The 18,224-nt window shown below is 42.5% G+C and overlaps 1 protein-coding gene across 3 annotated transcripts in view; it reads right to left on the bottom strand.

Moving 5' to 3' along the window:
- LOC142501640 (ephrin type-B receptor 5-like) overlaps positions 1 to 18,224 on the bottom strand; it is a 32,218-nt gene that overhangs the window by 12,924 nt on the left and 1,070 nt on the right. For 2 of the 3 annotated variants that reach the window (XM_075611784.1, XM_075611783.1), the window contains 6 exons: positions 15,083 to 15,147; positions 12,758 to 13,466; positions 4,595 to 4,753; positions 2,885 to 3,217; positions 1,367 to 1,491; positions 435 to 594 (listed from right to left, as the gene is read on the bottom strand). In XM_075611784.1, the coding sequence (XP_075467899.1) occupies positions 435 to 594; positions 1,367 to 1,491; positions 2,885 to 3,217; positions 4,595 to 4,753; positions 12,758 to 13,466; positions 15,083 to 15,147 (1,551 nt within the window). The remainder of the gene's footprint in view (positions 1 to 434; positions 595 to 1,366; positions 1,492 to 2,884; positions 3,218 to 4,594; positions 4,754 to 12,757; positions 13,467 to 15,082; positions 15,148 to 18,224) is intronic. The other variant, XM_075611785.1, reaches the window with a different exon arrangement.

The raw sequence follows: 18,224 nt of genomic DNA, 5'->3' as shown, positions 1-18,224 counted from the left end.
GAAATCTATCACTTAGTTGATTTGCGTGACATGAAATAGTCAACATTGAAATGAACTACTGTTGTATGGGACAATACTTTACCCCTGCAATGTGAGGAAGTAAATAGTCTACTTTTACTGAAGACTTTGCTCTTCCTTTTTGCATTACTACTATATTATAACATTATTCTTTTTGTCCCCTTTACATTATTGTGTAAGGTGTGTTGAGTCTTGTATTGTTCTATTCTACGCATGCCCTGCATTTCTTTGAAGTATATGCATTTTATTTATTGCATATTGGATTTAAGGCGCTATTCCAGTTTATCACTGAGCTTTTTTATTTTCTCAGAAATATTCATTTCTTTATGTGTGTACAGTATCACTGAGCCTTGTAACAAAGTGCTATGTAATATTTAGCAGTATATGGACAACTGGTGTTGTGTTAAGTTTCTTACCCCCCTGCAGAGTCTGGAAGTACATGTTTCCACTGTAGAGTCCGTACCCACGTTCTGTTCTTGCTCTCACCTGGAAGGAATAGATTGCCCCTGGGTTCAGACCACCAACTGTTGCAGTATTTGTTTCACTGATGAGAGAGAGTGACTCCCCCTCGTCTGCCTGTGGAGACATGGCCCAAAGTCAACAACTGTCTGAGCCACATGAGACAAACATTGTGCCATGTTAATATGGGAGCTAAGTTACTCCTGGCCAGACTTTACAAAGAGGGAATCTTTGGTGACAGAAGAAGAATGGAATGTTGTGAGAAGTGGGAGAGATGTAACTGGTGGGATCTAGAATAAAAGTTGGGATCCACTGTTGGGTATTGTTAGTGATGAGCCTCTGAGGTGTAATATGATGTAGTACAGTAGTATCGAGATGTATTATGTATGAAGAAGTATCATGGACCGGCACTCAAAAATGAATAAACAATTACATTTATGCAAAATACATTATTTTAATCTAAACCAAGAATCAATTTAAATACAAAAAGTCGTATGAAAAAGTTAGAATTACACATAATTACTGTATCAAAAAAGTATTGCATAGCAAGTCAAACGTGTAGCATAGTGAATCATAGCAACGCTAGCGTTTCAAGGCCCCTGGCCCTTTCCTAGTGCAATCTTGGGGATTGATCATAGCAGTGACATATTTATAGTAATAGCAATATGTGACTCATTCAGATTTCATGTGTTCACAAAACCCTGGGTGTGATTAGCTGACAGTAGTGGTGAAATGCCATGTGCTACAGTGCGTTTAAGACCTGAGAATATTGCTGGTGGGATCCTTAGGCTAGGAATTATAAGACAGATGTCTATGGTAACAGATGTAGGATGTGCTGTATTAGGACCTGCACACAGAGGATGTGTCAGTAGATGGTAGGATGCAATACCTTTTCCCGGTATCGCAGCTGATAATCAAGGATCTTTCCATTTGGCTGCTCCGGCTCTGGCCAAGACAGAGTGATGCTTTGCATAGATCGGCTTACCTGGTGTATGATGGGAACTGCAGAGGGGACTGTGTGAGATAAAGACAAAATCAGAGAAATCCATGGGAAGGGAAAAGGCAAGGAGAGGGAGGGGAGATAGAGAGGTAGAGGGAGGGGAGGGGAGATAAAAATAGCATAAAGACAAAGAATGAGATGGAACATATTTTATCGTGTATCATAAAAAACACATACAAGATAAACACACAGACACACTGTGCTCTACACTGTGACATGTGACTGGAGGGAAGGTGACGCTTGGCCGGAGCTGTCGCTTTGAATTTGGGTCACCTCATCACCGCCTCTTGCAAGTCCCCCACATACAGTATAGAGAAAGCATCACAGAAACAGATTTCAATTAGAGTGTAGGGCCTCAGGGCAAGAGAGACACTCCGAGACAGAGGCAGGAGAGAAAGAGACGGAAAGAGAGGGTAAAGCAGAAGCACGGAATGCATGGAGAAAAGAGAGGGAAGAAAAGAGAAATATAAAGAGAAACTATAGAAGCATAAAGTACTTATAGGGGGCATCAGACATGCACAAATTGACACAGAATCAACTACACAAACATAAGCATATACAGTACTTACACATCAATCCCACATAAACACATGCAAACATGTTCCAAGACAATCTGATATACAATGCACAACCCAAACATATATAACAGATTTGCCTGCTGTGTGTGATAGATTCCCATTCATTAATCCACACAACAGATCGTATTACAGTACTGTAATAGATAACATCAGCCACCTAATGGACGAGAGGCAACTTGTACCATACATTATTTCTCCAAACTGCGACAATGTTTTGTTTGTAATCATTTTAAAACAGTTATTTATGTAATCTAATAGAAGCACAAGATATAATTATATTCAGAAGTCAGCTGCTTTCATCAATATCTTGCCCTCACTGTGGTCCAAGCTAACATACCAAACAACACCCAAGCTGATAACCAGAAGACATACCTGTATAATCACTTTATGTATTTCTTAGAACATTCACTTATCAGGACATTGCTTCCCTTAGAATAACCTGATAATGTTACTTACTAGGACTCTAACTAGCAAACGAATGATGAAACTTAATTTTCTATCACTTTAAACAAAGGACAAAGCTGCCTCAATGTAGGCTAGGTGTCGTCTCACCATAGCTCTCATCCAATGAACCAATGGCTAGATTGGCATAGGACAGTGATAGTGATATCACAATAATGATCTGAGCTAGGAATACCCAATGATCCAGTTCATTGGATAAGGTACGATCATAGAACCATGGACTCCACTGTGATCCTTGTATAATATCCAAATATCTCACCACAAGCTACAATGCCATATTTGCTTTGAGAGAGACAGTGCTGATGAGGCAAACCTATTGGTGAAGAATTTCTTATTACTCTCTCTTACACAGCACTCCATGCCTCACCTGACTGACTAATGCTGACGTTCTGGGATGCATATTTTGGTTGCTCAGGGCTCAACTCTGACACTTGGTTGACTGCCTGGACCTCCAGGGTATAAGCTACCCCAGGCAGGAGCCCTGATAGGTGAACCCGTGTCTGTGAGAGCCCCACTTGACCAGGCTGGAATGTCACTCCATCCCCACACCGTAGGCAGCGTCCTGTCATACACTCTTTACATGCTACTGAGTACATGACCTCCACACGGCCTCCCATGTCTTTGGGGGCCCTCCATGTTAGTGCTACAGCACCAGGGCCTGTCACCTCATAGTTTAAATCACATGGGGCTGAAGGAGGGCCTGAAAGAGAAGAGGGTGGGTAGTTACAGTCAACCCTATGTATCTGCACTGAGACATGTTCGACTTCTTAACCTTTCCTCTACCTAATATTCAATGACACTTGTGAAAAAAGAGCAATAACCATTCTTTGAAACCTATGAGTCCTGATTCCAAATAAACATTTGTATCCCAGCATCAGTCAGTGTTTGTACTGGGATGAGTCAGAATGGGCTCAAACGGTCCCAAGCTGTTCCCATATTAAAACAGGATCCTCGGCCATAGCTTTCTAAACCTCGCTATCCAATGTACAAATCATTATTTGCTACTAAAGTTCCACAAACAGGCCCGGCATTCCTCACCTCCAGATCATATGCACAGTAACAGTACCCCCTCACTAAATGGTATTAGCACGAGTGTACTTATTGCTATTGAGCATGAGTAACATGATCTAATCTTCAGAGAAGAACAAGGAAATTATCTAAAAGTAATTTTATAAGAGATCTTAATAAATCATAGAATAGATTCGATTTGAATTATTTTTCAGTATTTGTTAAAATACTTAAGGAACTCATCTGAACTGCAGGCTTTATATTTTGCTCAAGATTATTATATGTTTAAAACATGTCAAGGATCTGTGGCTTTATCTTTGCCTTAGAATTTGACACGGCTCTTTGTTATTTAACATTCATGGTGCTGTCAACACGTTTCCAAATGGTCCCAGCCACATAATTACCCTAAACCCAATTGAGTCATGGGATGTTTGATAAACAATCTTCAGTATGTATGTATTTGCCATAAAAAGCACAAAACATTTTGAAAAGTTCAGTTTGGTACAGGGCACAAAAAGGAGACTTGATAAGGATGGGAAGCTTTAAGTACTGTAAGTACATTCCTCTGCTTTTCCGTACCCAACAGCAAATTATAGTATGCTTTATAGTATGCTATGCAAACATTTTTGTCTATACCCAAATATTCATTTTTGTTGTTCTCAAAATCTACTGCTCCAATTTTTTCCAAATTAGTCACAAATATATTTGTTTGTTTAGCCTGATGAAGGGGACAGCCCCAAAATGTTGTGCACGTTCTTGTCTGCAAAATAAAATTACACATTTAAATGTCAAGTTCACTCAAGATGAATCCCTATTCAGTGTGCCGGAGTATACCTATCCTTACCAAATATATTTGTACCAGAATCTCACCCAAACTACTGCATTTCAGACCAATCTCATTTATAGGCACTCCAAAAACACGAGTTTTAGATCAAACACCCGCTTGACCAATCACTATGTCAACTGCACAGCATGATACACTGAACCCATCACTTACACCTAATTTGAATCAATGGTATGCCATTTAATTTGGGCCACCCCTGTCACATGGTCAGGTCACATGACTCACCAGTGCAGGCGTATTCTGGGAGGTCCTCGGGTGTGCGATAGAAGCCTTTGTGGCACACGCAGCTGAGTGCACCGGGGGTCGTTGTGTTGCTATTACTTGGGCAGGGGCGACAGTGAGAGGTGTAGGGCCCAGGGGGGTTGTAAGTTCCACGGGGGCAGGCTGCAGGGGAGAGATGAGAGGGGTTACACAAAGTAACACAGCTTCACAATTGTACTGTCCAACATGAGACAACATTCAGGGAGGATTGGCAGGACAATGGTGAGATCTTGTCATATTCCATTGACCTACATTGGGTTCAGGGAATATTTTTCAGGGAGAAAGTACAAATACTATTGTGAATTATGAGTTGGTCTCTCACATCCCACAAATATAGCGCACTTAACCATCCTTGTGACAGAGAGCAGATGTGATCCTCTTTCCGTGGGAGATTCAAACAAGTAAATGGTGCTCCACAGTATTGGAAAGGAGAGCACGACCACAGCAAAATGTTCCGTCTTGCTGCCATCACAGAGATAATGGGGGTTATTAATGTTACTGATAGTGCTGATTAGGGCACAATCACATGGAAACCCCTATTCAAATAAAAGAGTTTCTGTGTGGTAGTGTCCAAATATGCACTATCGCAGTTTAATAAATAACCCCCAGAGAGACAGGCTACATCTCGGAATAAAATGTGGTGGAACATTCCACCAAATTTTCTTCATGTGGACTTTGGGGATGGTCCGTATTCTCAGTAGGAACCCAGCCATATAAGGAAAGTATAGGTTTATTTTAGTAGTATATATTGTGAGTCACTAGGAATCAATTGTATCACTAGTGCTATTCTATATTGCATAATACTGTAGGTATATTATTCACCAATTGTAACACTATTCACTTACTGTATAAGTTAAGTGCTTGTTCTTTATTGTGTTTTACATCTGTTAATAGGCAGAGTTCTCCAATCTTCTTATAAAGGAAAACATCCCTCAGTGACAGGTCACGAAGCTGTGACATCCACGCTCACAACACAACTTTACGCGAAACACGAGTGGACGTTATTTTCCCTGAAGTTGAGGCGTATCTTCAAAGCTTATTATATGCAAAAATAAAGTCCAATCTATATCTAATTAGCATAGGCTTAACATCACGTTATTGAAGCATAATGTTTAGGTATGATCTAAATAATTAAGATTAGGTCCCCACATTAACCGTAATGCACTTTTGTAGTTATTAAGATGTAATGATATCTCCTCATCTCCATGTCGTTATCCCATCGTTATCCCATCATTATCTCGTCATTATCCCAAACGGCTGTTATAATGAACACAATGATCTTTACAGGAGAAAACACGACTTACCGGTATGTTTTTGGCCTTTAAAGAGAAGTGTTTAGGTTTGACGTGATGTTAACTTAGGTTAACCCCATAAAGTAAGTCATGTCACTGAGCTTTGTGGATCATTGCCAAGTTTATACATAGATCAGATGCAAAGTGATAAAGCAAACAATACAGATTTTTACACATGGCTGTGTGGAATTTATTAACATTGTTTCATATAGAAGCCCCTATTAAATGACTGTTCTTGCCAGTTATGTAAAGTATGTACCTTAATACAAACCGTTCAGTGGCATAGCAGGATAGGGTTGGTTCCCGTATCACACTTGGGTGCCACTGAGCACTGTATTTCTGCTCCGTCGTTGACCCCTCAAACATTATATGGCTGAACGCGCCATTGCCCCACAATGTCCTCATGTGATTCCCCAATAGGGAACAGCAGGGCTCAGTACATCATGTATTTACTGCACACCACAATCCTACCATTAGCCTCCTCTGTGCAGACACAAACACTAATGAATAAAGAAATGTCTTGTATTATTTAACAGCTTGAGATTCCAAATACAAGAAACAGTTTGGGTGGAAAAAGACTAGAACTAGGGTGCAGTGTATATATATGAATTGAGGTTAAATGGAACGTGTGCAACTTTTTAACTCTTTTATAGACCTCCCTGACAGCCACGAGCATTCCTGTTGATACAAAAAATGGAAGTGTAGCCGAGCCCCCTTGCCTCCAATGCGGGTGCGGGAAGGGGAAGGCTAATGCTGAGCCGCCAGAGCTGCGGGCGGACCAGGGCACTGCAGGGAGCATCTCCGGTAGTGTTGCCGGAAGGCTGCGGCTGTAGCGGGAGCTTCGGAGCTCCGTTGAGGGACGCCGGTACATGGCACCACCATCTTGGTTGGCCGCGCATGCGTGACAGTCGGGTTGCACAGGCGCAATGGTAGCATAGTGCGGCGGCCAATAGAGGTAGGCTCCGCAAGGGACTATGTGTCCCACAATGCTCCAGGGCATGTACAACGTGGGGTCAGCACAGCCAATCGGGCTGCAGGGATAGCGAGGCTCAGAGATAGATACATTCGGCGCGTTTGGGACCATATTTCAGTCGGAGCAGGGACAGCAAGGGGTAAGGTAGTGTCCGGGGAGTACGGCATCCCTGGACTAGGCCAGATACCCACATAGATCCCAGCTAGGCCCAGACTCACCTACGTTTGTGGCTGCTATAGGGAAATCCCAGATAGGGATGCTCCCCTTAGCCTTGTAGTGGCAAATTTTGAGTTAAGGCACCAGTAACGGACGGACGCGGTGTTCGCGCCTTCGGTCTGGCACCATAGGCAACTAGAGACACTTTATAGGGACACACTCCATTGGGAGCCCGCTTAGAGGTGGACGCCTTCGCGAGAGGATTGGAGAGGCCGCATCGTGGGCTCACAGTGCAGTCTGATGTATCGCCATCTTCAGTCCTGGTCTGGACCAGAGACCAGGAAAGGTACCCAAAGTGCACAAACAGCCACACACACAAGAGGGTAGCGCTACTCCTCACATTTGGGAGGGCCTGCTCTTGTGGAGATTGGGTTACAGGTACCCAGGGCACCCTCAGTACTTTGGGGGACTCGCTATTGTGGTGTACTGTTATTGTATTGTGGGGCTGTGTATGTCAGTAAATATAAATTGGGGATACCTGTGTGTGTCTTTATTTACTGCCGGTATTGTTCCCGGGAAGGGGTTATCCAGCTGCACTAGGATCCCTCCAAGGTGGAAGCGCTGTCACCAGATAAAACGCGATCACCCCAGGCTCGCAGTAGCGGAGGATCAGGACTCCTATACGCCAGGCAGGTATCCAGCACATGTATTTCCCTTAGACATGGGGAAAGGGGGCTACAGAAGTATTTGTTAAATTACCTTAATAAGCAGTAGTACTGTACTTCACTGCACAAAAGCATTATTATCCTACCTCTTTTCCCATATTTTAATAATGGAAACACAGTCTCCAAGGATTTTGCTTAATTAAATAAAACAAAAAATAAGTAATAAAGCTTACGTTTTGAGATATTTTATTTTAAAGATTGTTGGTTCTCTAAAGGAGCAATCCATGCAGTATTTTACCTGAGAGGTCCCCAACTCCAGTCCTCAAGGACCACTAACAGTGCAGGTTTTACAGATACCCCTGCTAGAGCACAGGTGGTTCAGTCAAAATGATTGGGCCACCTGTGCTAATGAGAGGCTATCCTTAAATCCCCGACTGTTAGTGGTCCGTGAGGACTGGAGTTGGGGTCCTCTGTTTTTCCTGACCTCAGTAGAGGGTGCTGGTATTTCAGTTGGGTTTTAAGCCCCCCGTCCCGCAGGCCAATAGGAAGCCACTACACATGACGTCACCGCTTCCTGTTGGCCCGCAGAACGCAGGAACTTTGAAAAGCTGCCATAAAATGAACCACATAGCTAAGCCGAAGTAGCTACTGGCACCCTCTACAGAGGTATGTATCTCAGGAAGCAGGGGGGTCCCGAAACTGACATTAATGGGGTTCAGCTCTGGGGACCCCCTGCTTCAATCCTACTGTATATGGGTAAAAGAAGAAGACAATGGCCACCTAGATTGCCGCTTGAAATTCCCCTCTGACATTAGGTTATCTTTCTTGCTTTATTTGAAGCTGCTAATTACGTCGACAGCTGTCTGGCAAATAAGGTAAAAGCTATGATTTTGGTAAGGGAGACGGCACTTCAGCTCTCCTCTAACTGAGAAATGTAGGGGGTAATGCCCTTTGAACATGGTGGCTAGAGATGTGCGGACTGGTTGCATTTTAGTTTTCTAATTGTCTCGCAAAAGCTTGCAAACATTTCACACATTGACAGATGACATTGTTCATCGTCTTAATTATTGATATTATTGTTGATGTTTTTTTTTAAGCAATAATTAAACAATAACACTTGCAGGTTAGTACTATTTTCAAATAAACGTAATCTTTGTGCTAATGGAAACCAATCTGACATTTACTTCCTTTTACTTCCTTCTGAAAGTACCCATCTGTCCTCACCTTGAGCTCTGCGCAGGAAAACATGCAGAGGAATGGGCCAGATTGTGCTATTAAAGAATGGAAACGTATTGTAGAATGCAGCCTCACTCTGTTGTGAAGAATGACATCACATAGCCAAGATGGTGACATTCCAATGTCTACGGCCCATGACTATTATTCACTTTTAATCAAATAATCTCTGTCTCTCTCTTTTTCTGACCTTGGCTCTTATTAAGAGTATCTTAATAAGAGTTCTGAGTTCAGCTCCAATAAAAAAGAATGCCACTAAAATGTTCTCCATTCTTAGGGCCCCTATCCAAAAAGCTCAGGCATTGGGAAGACAACGTCACAGTATAAACAGAGGCCATATACAGTAGAAAGAATAAAATAAAGACATCCACCGGTCTTCCAGCCCCATCTCTCCCCCTCTTTCCTCCTAGCAGGAGATGTGACATTTGAAATCAATTTGCCTAAATTCTAGGTCAGTTGGAAAATCCAGAGAGAGAGAGAGAACAGAAGTAAAACACATTCAGAGAAAGATAGCGTTGTCTGGAGAAAGAGAGATATCCATAGAAAGATAGAACGTTAGAGAGAAAGAGAGAAAGAGATGAGTATATGATAGAAAGGCAAACAGTTAATGTTATATGAGTGTGTACAAACTTGAAAGAGAAGATTATGATTTGAAAAACACTTATATATAGATACTGCCTGAGACGAATGTTTCTAAGTGTTTATGTGTGCCAGTGTGTATGTGTGCTGCATGTGTATGTGTATGTGTGCTGCATGTGTGTCTGTGTATGTGTGCTCAATTTTTATGTGTGCCATGTATGTATGTGTGCCTGTATGTGTACTGCATGTGTATGTGTGCTGCATGTGTATGTGCCTGTGTGTATGTGTGGTGCCTGTGTGTATGTGTGGTGCCTGTGTGTATGTGTGCTTGTTTCACCTACAAACTCACAAGAGACACTTGTTAAGAGGCTGCATGAAGAAAATAATTACAATTGCATCTTTAAATCTGAAACATCTCAAATCCTCCTCAAGACAGAGGAGAGATAGGCCTAAGTGGTCAGATAGATGGAAGGGACGTGAGAAGAGACAAGTTCATTCAATCAGAGCCGTCTTCGTGTTGGGACCACTGTTGGAGGAAAGTAAATGTGTCTCTTGCTGCTGTAAACAAGGCTCACTAGTGCGCAACTCGAGTCCTCAAGCCCCTGCCCCCTCCCCCGGACAGGTCAGGTTTTCAGGATATCCCTGCTTTAGCACAGGTGGTGCAGTCGAAGCCTGGGCCTCTGATTGAGCCACCTGTGCTGAAGCAGGGATATCCTAAAAACCTGACCTGTTGGGAGAGCTTGATCAGTGGAGTTGAATACCCATGCTCTAGTTTACTAAAAACAATTGCAACCAGGATATTCCAGAGATTCTTCACTCACAGCCACCAAAGTCCCAAATCTTCCACCCAAATAAAACATTATTACTAAAGGGATTACAAGGATTATCAGAAATAATCAGGATCTTTCCTGTTAAGAGAAAGGGAGAGCATGAAGTAGAGAGAGTGAAAGAAGCAGGTGGGTGTGGGTGGGGGTGGGGGGTAGGGGGAGGAGGAAAGAGACAGATAAATATGGACATTTCTATGGGCCAACAACAATACAATTACATACTATAGTAATATTATTACTTGCACCATGTTCAGGTATTTGTGACACATTTGTGTTGGATTTAAGATGCTGTGTTGTTTTTGCTGCAGTTCCTTAATTTTTCACAAAAGAGGCATACATCCTAAAATAAAATATGCACGTTGATATTTGTATTTATGTGTACGTAGAACTGTTAAGGTGGAGTACATGCTGATGGCTACATGGAGGATTGTGTGGTAATGTGGTCAAAGTATATGTTGTATAAAAGCATATCATGCATGAAAAATCACCTGTTTTTTTGCAGGGGAAAAAAATCACCAAAACGCGGGGCGATAAGCCACTTATCGCCAGCTTCTCAAACTCGCTCAATTCTAGTACATCTTATAGAGACTGATCACCGCTCTAGAAGGGAGATTTTCTCTCCAAATCGTCCAGCCACAAAAAGTTGGCAAGAAGGTGGTGAGAAGCTGCCGAGAAGCGGACAGACAGCACTTAGAGAGAAGAAAAATACCGCTATCCACCTGGTAGGCCTAAACACCCATCGTTGGGACTAATACCCCCTTCACCCACCACCGCTACCCACAATTAAAAATATACACACTACAGCCCTAATAGCCAGCTCCTAGGCCACCAAAAACATTATAATATTTAATAAACACAATGTACATCCCACCCACCCCACTGTGCCCCCACATAAAACCATTAAATACCACAGGCCAGCTGGGGTCCCCGGATGGTCCCCACAGGTGTCCGTGGGCCCCACAGGGCACCCCGGGTGTTTCCCATCGGTGTCTGGGGGCCCTCGGTGGTCGCTGCTAGGCTCAGTGGGCCTCCAGGTTGTCTCTGTGAGTATCCGTGGGCCTCAATGGGGTCCATGGGTGGTCCCCGTGGTTGTCTGGGGGTCCCCAGGTCGTCCCCACGGGTGTCTGGGAGCCCTCGGGTGGTTCCCAAGGATGTCTGGGGGCCCTTGGGTGCTTCCCACAGGTGTCTGTGGGCCCTTGGGTGGTCACTGTGGGTGTCCAGGGGCCCCACAGGGGTCCCATGATAGTCCCTGGAGGTGTCCCTCAGGTGGTTCCCGTGGGCGTCATGGGGTCCTCGGGTGGTTCCCGTGGGTACCCGCTGCCCTGCGGTACCATTCCTGTATTTAAAAAAAAAATATGGCCTAAATTTCAATAAATACACCTTGCCTCCCCCCCCCCACCAAACACATACAGTACAGAAATGTGCAAAATAACTATTATCCCGATATGGATAATAGATTATTTGCCCATCATGAAACACAACATTATCCGTTGGGCCCGTTGGGGCCCACGGACACCCGCAGGGACCACCTGGAAGCCCACGGAGCCTCACGGGGACCACCTGAGGGCCCTCAGACACCCGTGGGAATCACTCAGGGTGCCATGTGGGGCCCACGGACACCTGCGGGGACCACCCGGGGACCTCTGCCGGCCTGTGGTATTAATCCTGTGTCTAAAATAATAAATATATATATAATGGTTTTATGTAGGGGCACAGGGGGTGGGTTATGTATTGGTTTTTACTACATATTTTATTTTTAATTTTCTACTAGTGTAGATGAGCAGTGAGTCTCCGGAGCAGAACCACATTGATTTCAGATCCGGGGACTCCCTGCTTCCCAAGATAGAGGGCCTGTTATAGGGTGCCGGTATCTCCTATGCATTTCAATGCCCCCATAACGGGGCTTGTATCTCGGGAAGCAGGGGGTCCCCGGACATGAAATCAACGCAGTTCTGCTCTGGAGACCCCCTGCTCATCTATACTAGTAAGAAAATGTAACTGAAAATATTTTTATTTTGAACAGGATTTGCGCAGAGAGAGAGGTGTCTCTCTCTCTCTCTCTCTCTGCAGCAGAATCAACTCGCCGGGTAAGCCCTTTTTGGAGGGCAGATCATCTCGGTGCTGGCTACTCGCCATTTGTTGAAATGTTGCTATTACTGGTATTCAGGGCTCTTTGCATATTGTGACAGCAAAGCTGTAAAAAATGGCGATTTAAAAACCCTGACGATTTTTTCTATCGGACTTTACTGCATGAGGCCCATAGTATAATATGCAGGACATTTAGTCCTCTATTAATGAACTCTGTTTGTTGTGTTTGGCACCCTGGAAGCAGTAAGATAAGGAGAAGATGAGTATCTGGTACCCACCTGAAGATGTTAATTAGTCTGTGATACTACTCTTACCTCGGCACCCAGTTCTGTCCTCGCTCTCTTCTCTCCCTGGGTTGCAGATGCAGCTCCCACTGGAGACCATCCACTCTCCCTCCCCTCCACAGTGCAGCCTGAGACGAGTTGCCCCCAGGGGTTTGGCTCCAGGCACACACCTCCCCACAGCTTCAGCCAATGATGCCCCCCCTTCACCATTGGAAGGGGTCTCAGGGAAGGATCCCAGGCTCCTCACCGTGGCAGGGCACTTATGGAAGTAGACTTTCACTCCAGCCAAAGAGAGACAAGCTCCTGAGTCCACAAAAGCCAAGAAGAAGCCATTCCTGTTTATTGGCCCAAAATCTAAAATTCTCTCATCCATTCTGGGGCCCTGTCCCCCCTTCCCAGGATCCCTTGAGAAACTCTTTCCTGGTCCAATAGTATCCACCTTCACCCAAGCTTCTTCCACCCAGTCCTGTTCCTCAACCTCCGATGCTTCATCTGCTTGGCTATAATAGAGCATGAATGTCTCTCGGCATGCAAGATGACGTCTTCTAGGGGGTGGTCGCAGGCTGGCACAGTCTCTTACTGAGAAGCGTAGTTGAGTGTACACCCGCTTAGCACCTCTGCCTTCAATGTACCCCGTGCGCAGCCAATTGCTCTGATTGGAGCGTTGGGCATATGCATTGCATACCTCATATGTACGCAGTAGGCGCAGTTGACCATCTAAAATGCTGACTTCATCCCACTGAGCGCGAGGAAGGAAATTATAGACAAGAGAAAACTAGGGTTAGGATCATCATGTCAAAAGAGATGTAAAGAAAAAAGAACTATCAGCTGGATAATACAGAATGACAGGATGGCATGGATTACACTGCCATGCCGGAGAAATGTGTTCCTTAGAACATTCTGAAAGCTTCATTAAGGACAAATACATACATACAGTTATATTTGCATATATATATATACACACACTAGTTATCATACAGAATTTCACATTGAGAGCAAACAAAAATAATTCTGATTGTTATAAGGATCTTTTATAAAAAAAAATTGCATAGCCAGTATAACCAACCCCACACCGAGGAGACCCATTAAGGTCGAAACAGTCTGTCTGTGGGTGGGTTTACTGGCTATGCATCTTAACCCTGGCTGTGCTCAAAGCTGTGACCATGCAGCAAGCTTAAGCCTATAGGGGAACCATTTTGTTTTTGAAGCAAAAAGTGGCACTGTGTGCTCATTTGCATGTCATTTCCCAGAATCCCTGGCTGCAGTGGAAGTGCTGTGTGCTGGGTGATAATGGTGAAAGGCGGGGTTGCAGACCTGCCAAGACATGCAAATGAGCATACAGTAATATTTCCATTTTCTAAATATATATATATATATATATATATATATATATATATATATATATATAGTAAATAAAGTCAGTCAGCACTCCAGAAGCTATAGATATGATATTGGTAGGTGCAGGTTCCATACAGAAAGATAAAGTAACGATACCGTGTTTGGATCCACGAAATCAGGAGACAGCACACAAGGGTTTGAGAAGAAAAGTTGTATTTTCAATATAAAAAAAAATTGCATAGCCAGTATAACCAACCCCACACCGAGGAGACCCATTAAGGTCGAAACAGTCTGTCTGTGGGTGGGTTTACTGGCTATGCATCTTAACCCTGGCTGTGCTCAAAGCTGTGACCATGCAGCAAGCTTAAGCCTATAGGGGAACCATTTTGTTTTTGAAGCAAAAAGTGGCACTGTGTGCTCATTTGCATGTCATTTCCCAGAATCCCTTGCTGCAGTGGAAGTGCTGTGTGCTGGGTGATAATGGTGAAAGGCGGGGTTGCAGACCTGCCAAGACATGCAAATGAGCATACAGTAATATTTCCATTTTCTAAATATATATATATATATATATATATATATATATATATATATATATAGTAAATAAAGTCAGTCAGCACTCCAGAAGCTATAGATATGATATTGGTAGGTGCAGGTTCCATACAGAAAGATAAAGTAACGATACCGTGTTTGGATCCACGAAATCAGGAGACAGCACACAAGGGTTTGAGAAGAAAAGTTGTATTTTCAATATATATATAAAATATATATATATATATATATATATATATATATATATATATATATATATATATATATATATTACAGTACTATTCTATCTTGGAGAATTATTGGCATAATATAATATTTCATCGTTACACTTTTCAGAAAACCGATTAAACGTATTAGAACATATTCAATGCTCTCAATTCATTGTAACTCATTTTAACTGCTAGGTATCCTGAACCTTTCCATGTGGAAAGCACAGGTTCAATATATTTATCATCATTGGTAACTCACCCCACCCTCTGGGTAGGTCGCCCAGCCGATCTCTGAGGTTTCTTGGGTCGTATCAAGAAGGATTTCTGTCCAAAAACCAAGGTGGAGATATTAGGACCTTTACTATATACAAAAACTTTGACTTCTGACCGCCAAAGTGTGTCACTTATCTTTGTGTCAAGGTATTGCAGTTTTACCATGAAATATGGGCTGCCAGAGGTATTTAGATCTTGTGTCTCATGTGTTCGGTGTATCAAGCTTATTTGCTCCTACTGTATTTTGATCCATCTGCGTGTCATAGAAGCAAAGTTTAATACATTGTATTCTTCCACAACATGCCATTCTATCTCTTCCACACACCATTCTCTCTTCCACACGCCTTTCTATCTCTTCCACATGCCATTCTATCTTCCACATGCCATTCACTCTTCCACACGCCATTCTCTCTTCCACATGCCATTCTGAATCTGAACCCCTTCAGTGTACATCTGGGTTGCCCCAAAGGCAGATGGATGCCTGATGGGGTTCCCCAAGAGCTGCTCCCCTCTGCACAGGACCAGTGTGCTAAGTGTTAGTTAACATTTGCTTGTACTATGTGGAACCCCAGCCCCACCCACTGGAATGTTAATGAGCCAAGAGGACAAATGACTTTGAATTCACAGCTGCATTCAATCTGAACCCCATTCAGTGTAAATCTCTGTTGCCCCAAAGGCAGACAGCCTTTGGCACAGCCAAAGGGTGTGAGCCATTTGCTGCCGTTCACTGATGTTTGGTGAAGTTAAAGCTTCTCTATTTCAATCAGGAAGACACCAGCCCTTTTATCTCCTGTACCCAAATTTCCAGCTCTATCTGTCCATGAAATGTCTGGAAATTGACTGTATAACCCTATTTTTTATTGTAACCATGTATTGTTATAACTCTGTGCCCAGGACATACTTGAAAACGAGAGGTAACTCTCAATGTATTACTTCCTGGTAAAACATTTTTATAAATAAATATAAATAAATAAAAAATTATCTTTTCCACACACTATTCTACATCTTCCCATCACTTTATTATTCATCCTGTAGGCACCAACATAGTCTGTAGCAGAGTACACTGGGTGGGACATAAAGTGACAAAGTATCAATTTAATGCCTTTTGGTCTTTGTTTCTTACTTCAATTTCTTACTTTCTGTACTTATTTTCTTCTCCGTCACTCTCTTCTTATTCATGGCTATTGTTTATTGTTTTTATGACAGTCTCTTCCCTTCTCTGCCTCTCTCTCCCAGTCTTACTTTATTCCCCATTTGTTTATTGCTCTCGTTCTTTCTGTGTCTCTCTCTGTGGCCCAGATTCACTAAATGATGCTACATTTTGGCCCGCCCTAAGAATGAAGATGTGCTAAAGATTAGCACCCTATAGTGAATATGTGAGTTTTATTCCTATTCATATGTGCTAAAGCTTAGCAGCTTTTAGTGAATCTGGGCCTCTGTGTGTCTCTCACTCGCTGATTCTTTCTCATGAATTGTGGATTTGATGATTTGCAGAAACAGAAAGTAGGTCACAATCATTTAGCAGCTGAGACCAGACATTGTGTGACTGCTGCTGCTGCTACCCTGTGTCCTGCAGTGTATGGGAAGTCTGACACCTATGTGATAAAGTGTTGTGTCTGTGCCTTCCCTGGGGAGAGATTGTTGTATGGAAAAGCATGTGTAACTGACGAGATTCCATCCTTTCTTCCTTAGTGATCCTGTGGGGAAAAGCATGTTGTAGTGTTTGACACAGAAACAATCCTGGCCCTTCACTTGTATATACAAACGTGTGAATTTGTGGGACTATGAGCGTGTGACAGTGACAGGGGAACTAAAAGAGAGACAGAGATACAGATAAATAGAAAGTCAGAGGACAAGAACAGAAAGAGAGGTGGGAAAGTTCCTTTAGATGTGAGTAAGCTGCAGCGAACAAGGAGTGAAAGAGAGGGAAGGGATTATGGCAGAGAGAAAACATGGGTCCCAGAGCACAGGTGGTTTTAGGTATAGTACAATATAGATACAAGTAGAAACATAAGGTTTCAAGGGTTCCCTTTTTGGAAGACAGATGCCAGTCCCTTGGCATACTGTATGTACCAGGAGCCAGAGACAGGCAACTCACTTCAAATGTGTGACACAAAATATTTTGTGAAAAAAACCTTGCACATTTTGCCTAGTTCTCGAACTTTAGTGAAAATTCTGCTACTTCTCCCAGAAATTTTCTATTATTGGAAGTGTTCATAGGCAAGACTGAGACTTCAAGTAACTGATGGGGCCTTACCTATTATTATAATTATTAAATGGAGGGGGGGGGGGGAAGAGTGAGAGAGAGAAACTTTGCCAAATGTTCAGACTGCAGAAATGTGTTGCAGGTAAAACAGATTCATCCATATTAAAGTAAATGTGGGACAAAAAGAGCACACATTTAATATGTAAAGATTAAGCGGGATCTCCCCACCCCCCCCATGCATACACATACATACTCTATATACACTGTATACACACAATATACAAATATGTACACATGTTGCAGATGTAAACACAAATAATGGCATGCAAATAAATACACACACTGTTTACCTTGTATACACACAATGATATACTGTAAACACACACACACATTATATATATATATATATATATATATATATATATATATATATATATATATATATATATATATATATTCTGTATGTTTGCAGGTTTGAAATCTTAACTTCAAGAATTTTGTTTACTAGTCGAATTGAAATTACGAGCAAAGCCCCGAGAAATGCTCCTCCTTAGATTTCTTGGATCAATTTTTCTTTTTTATTTCGAGCTCACAAATATAAAAACCTACGAGGTTTTGCTAAAAAGTTAGAGGTTCGAAAATTTCGCAAACATTTGGAGGAGTTCTCCTATATAATTTTTAGAAATCCAAAACACCAGTGAAACTGCCACCCTTAATACACATATTATACCTAATAATATACAAGTACATCTGCATACTGTATACTCACATAATATACAGAACAACTACATCCATTATGTTTACATACACATAACGATATACACATGCTGTATAAAAACATAACAATATACAATACACAAGTATATACACATGTTGTATACATAATGATATAGAAGCACATGCACATTTTGTTTACTCACCT

This window comes from Ascaphus truei, chromosome 8 (genome assembly GCF_040206685.1).
Source record: "Ascaphus truei isolate aAscTru1 chromosome 8, aAscTru1.hap1, whole genome shotgun sequence".
Lineage (NCBI taxonomy): Eukaryota > Metazoa > Chordata > Amphibia > Anura > Ascaphidae > Ascaphus > Ascaphus truei.
Note: the sequence above shows the minus strand (reverse complement) of the source record. Positions and strands in the feature narration are given on the sequence as shown.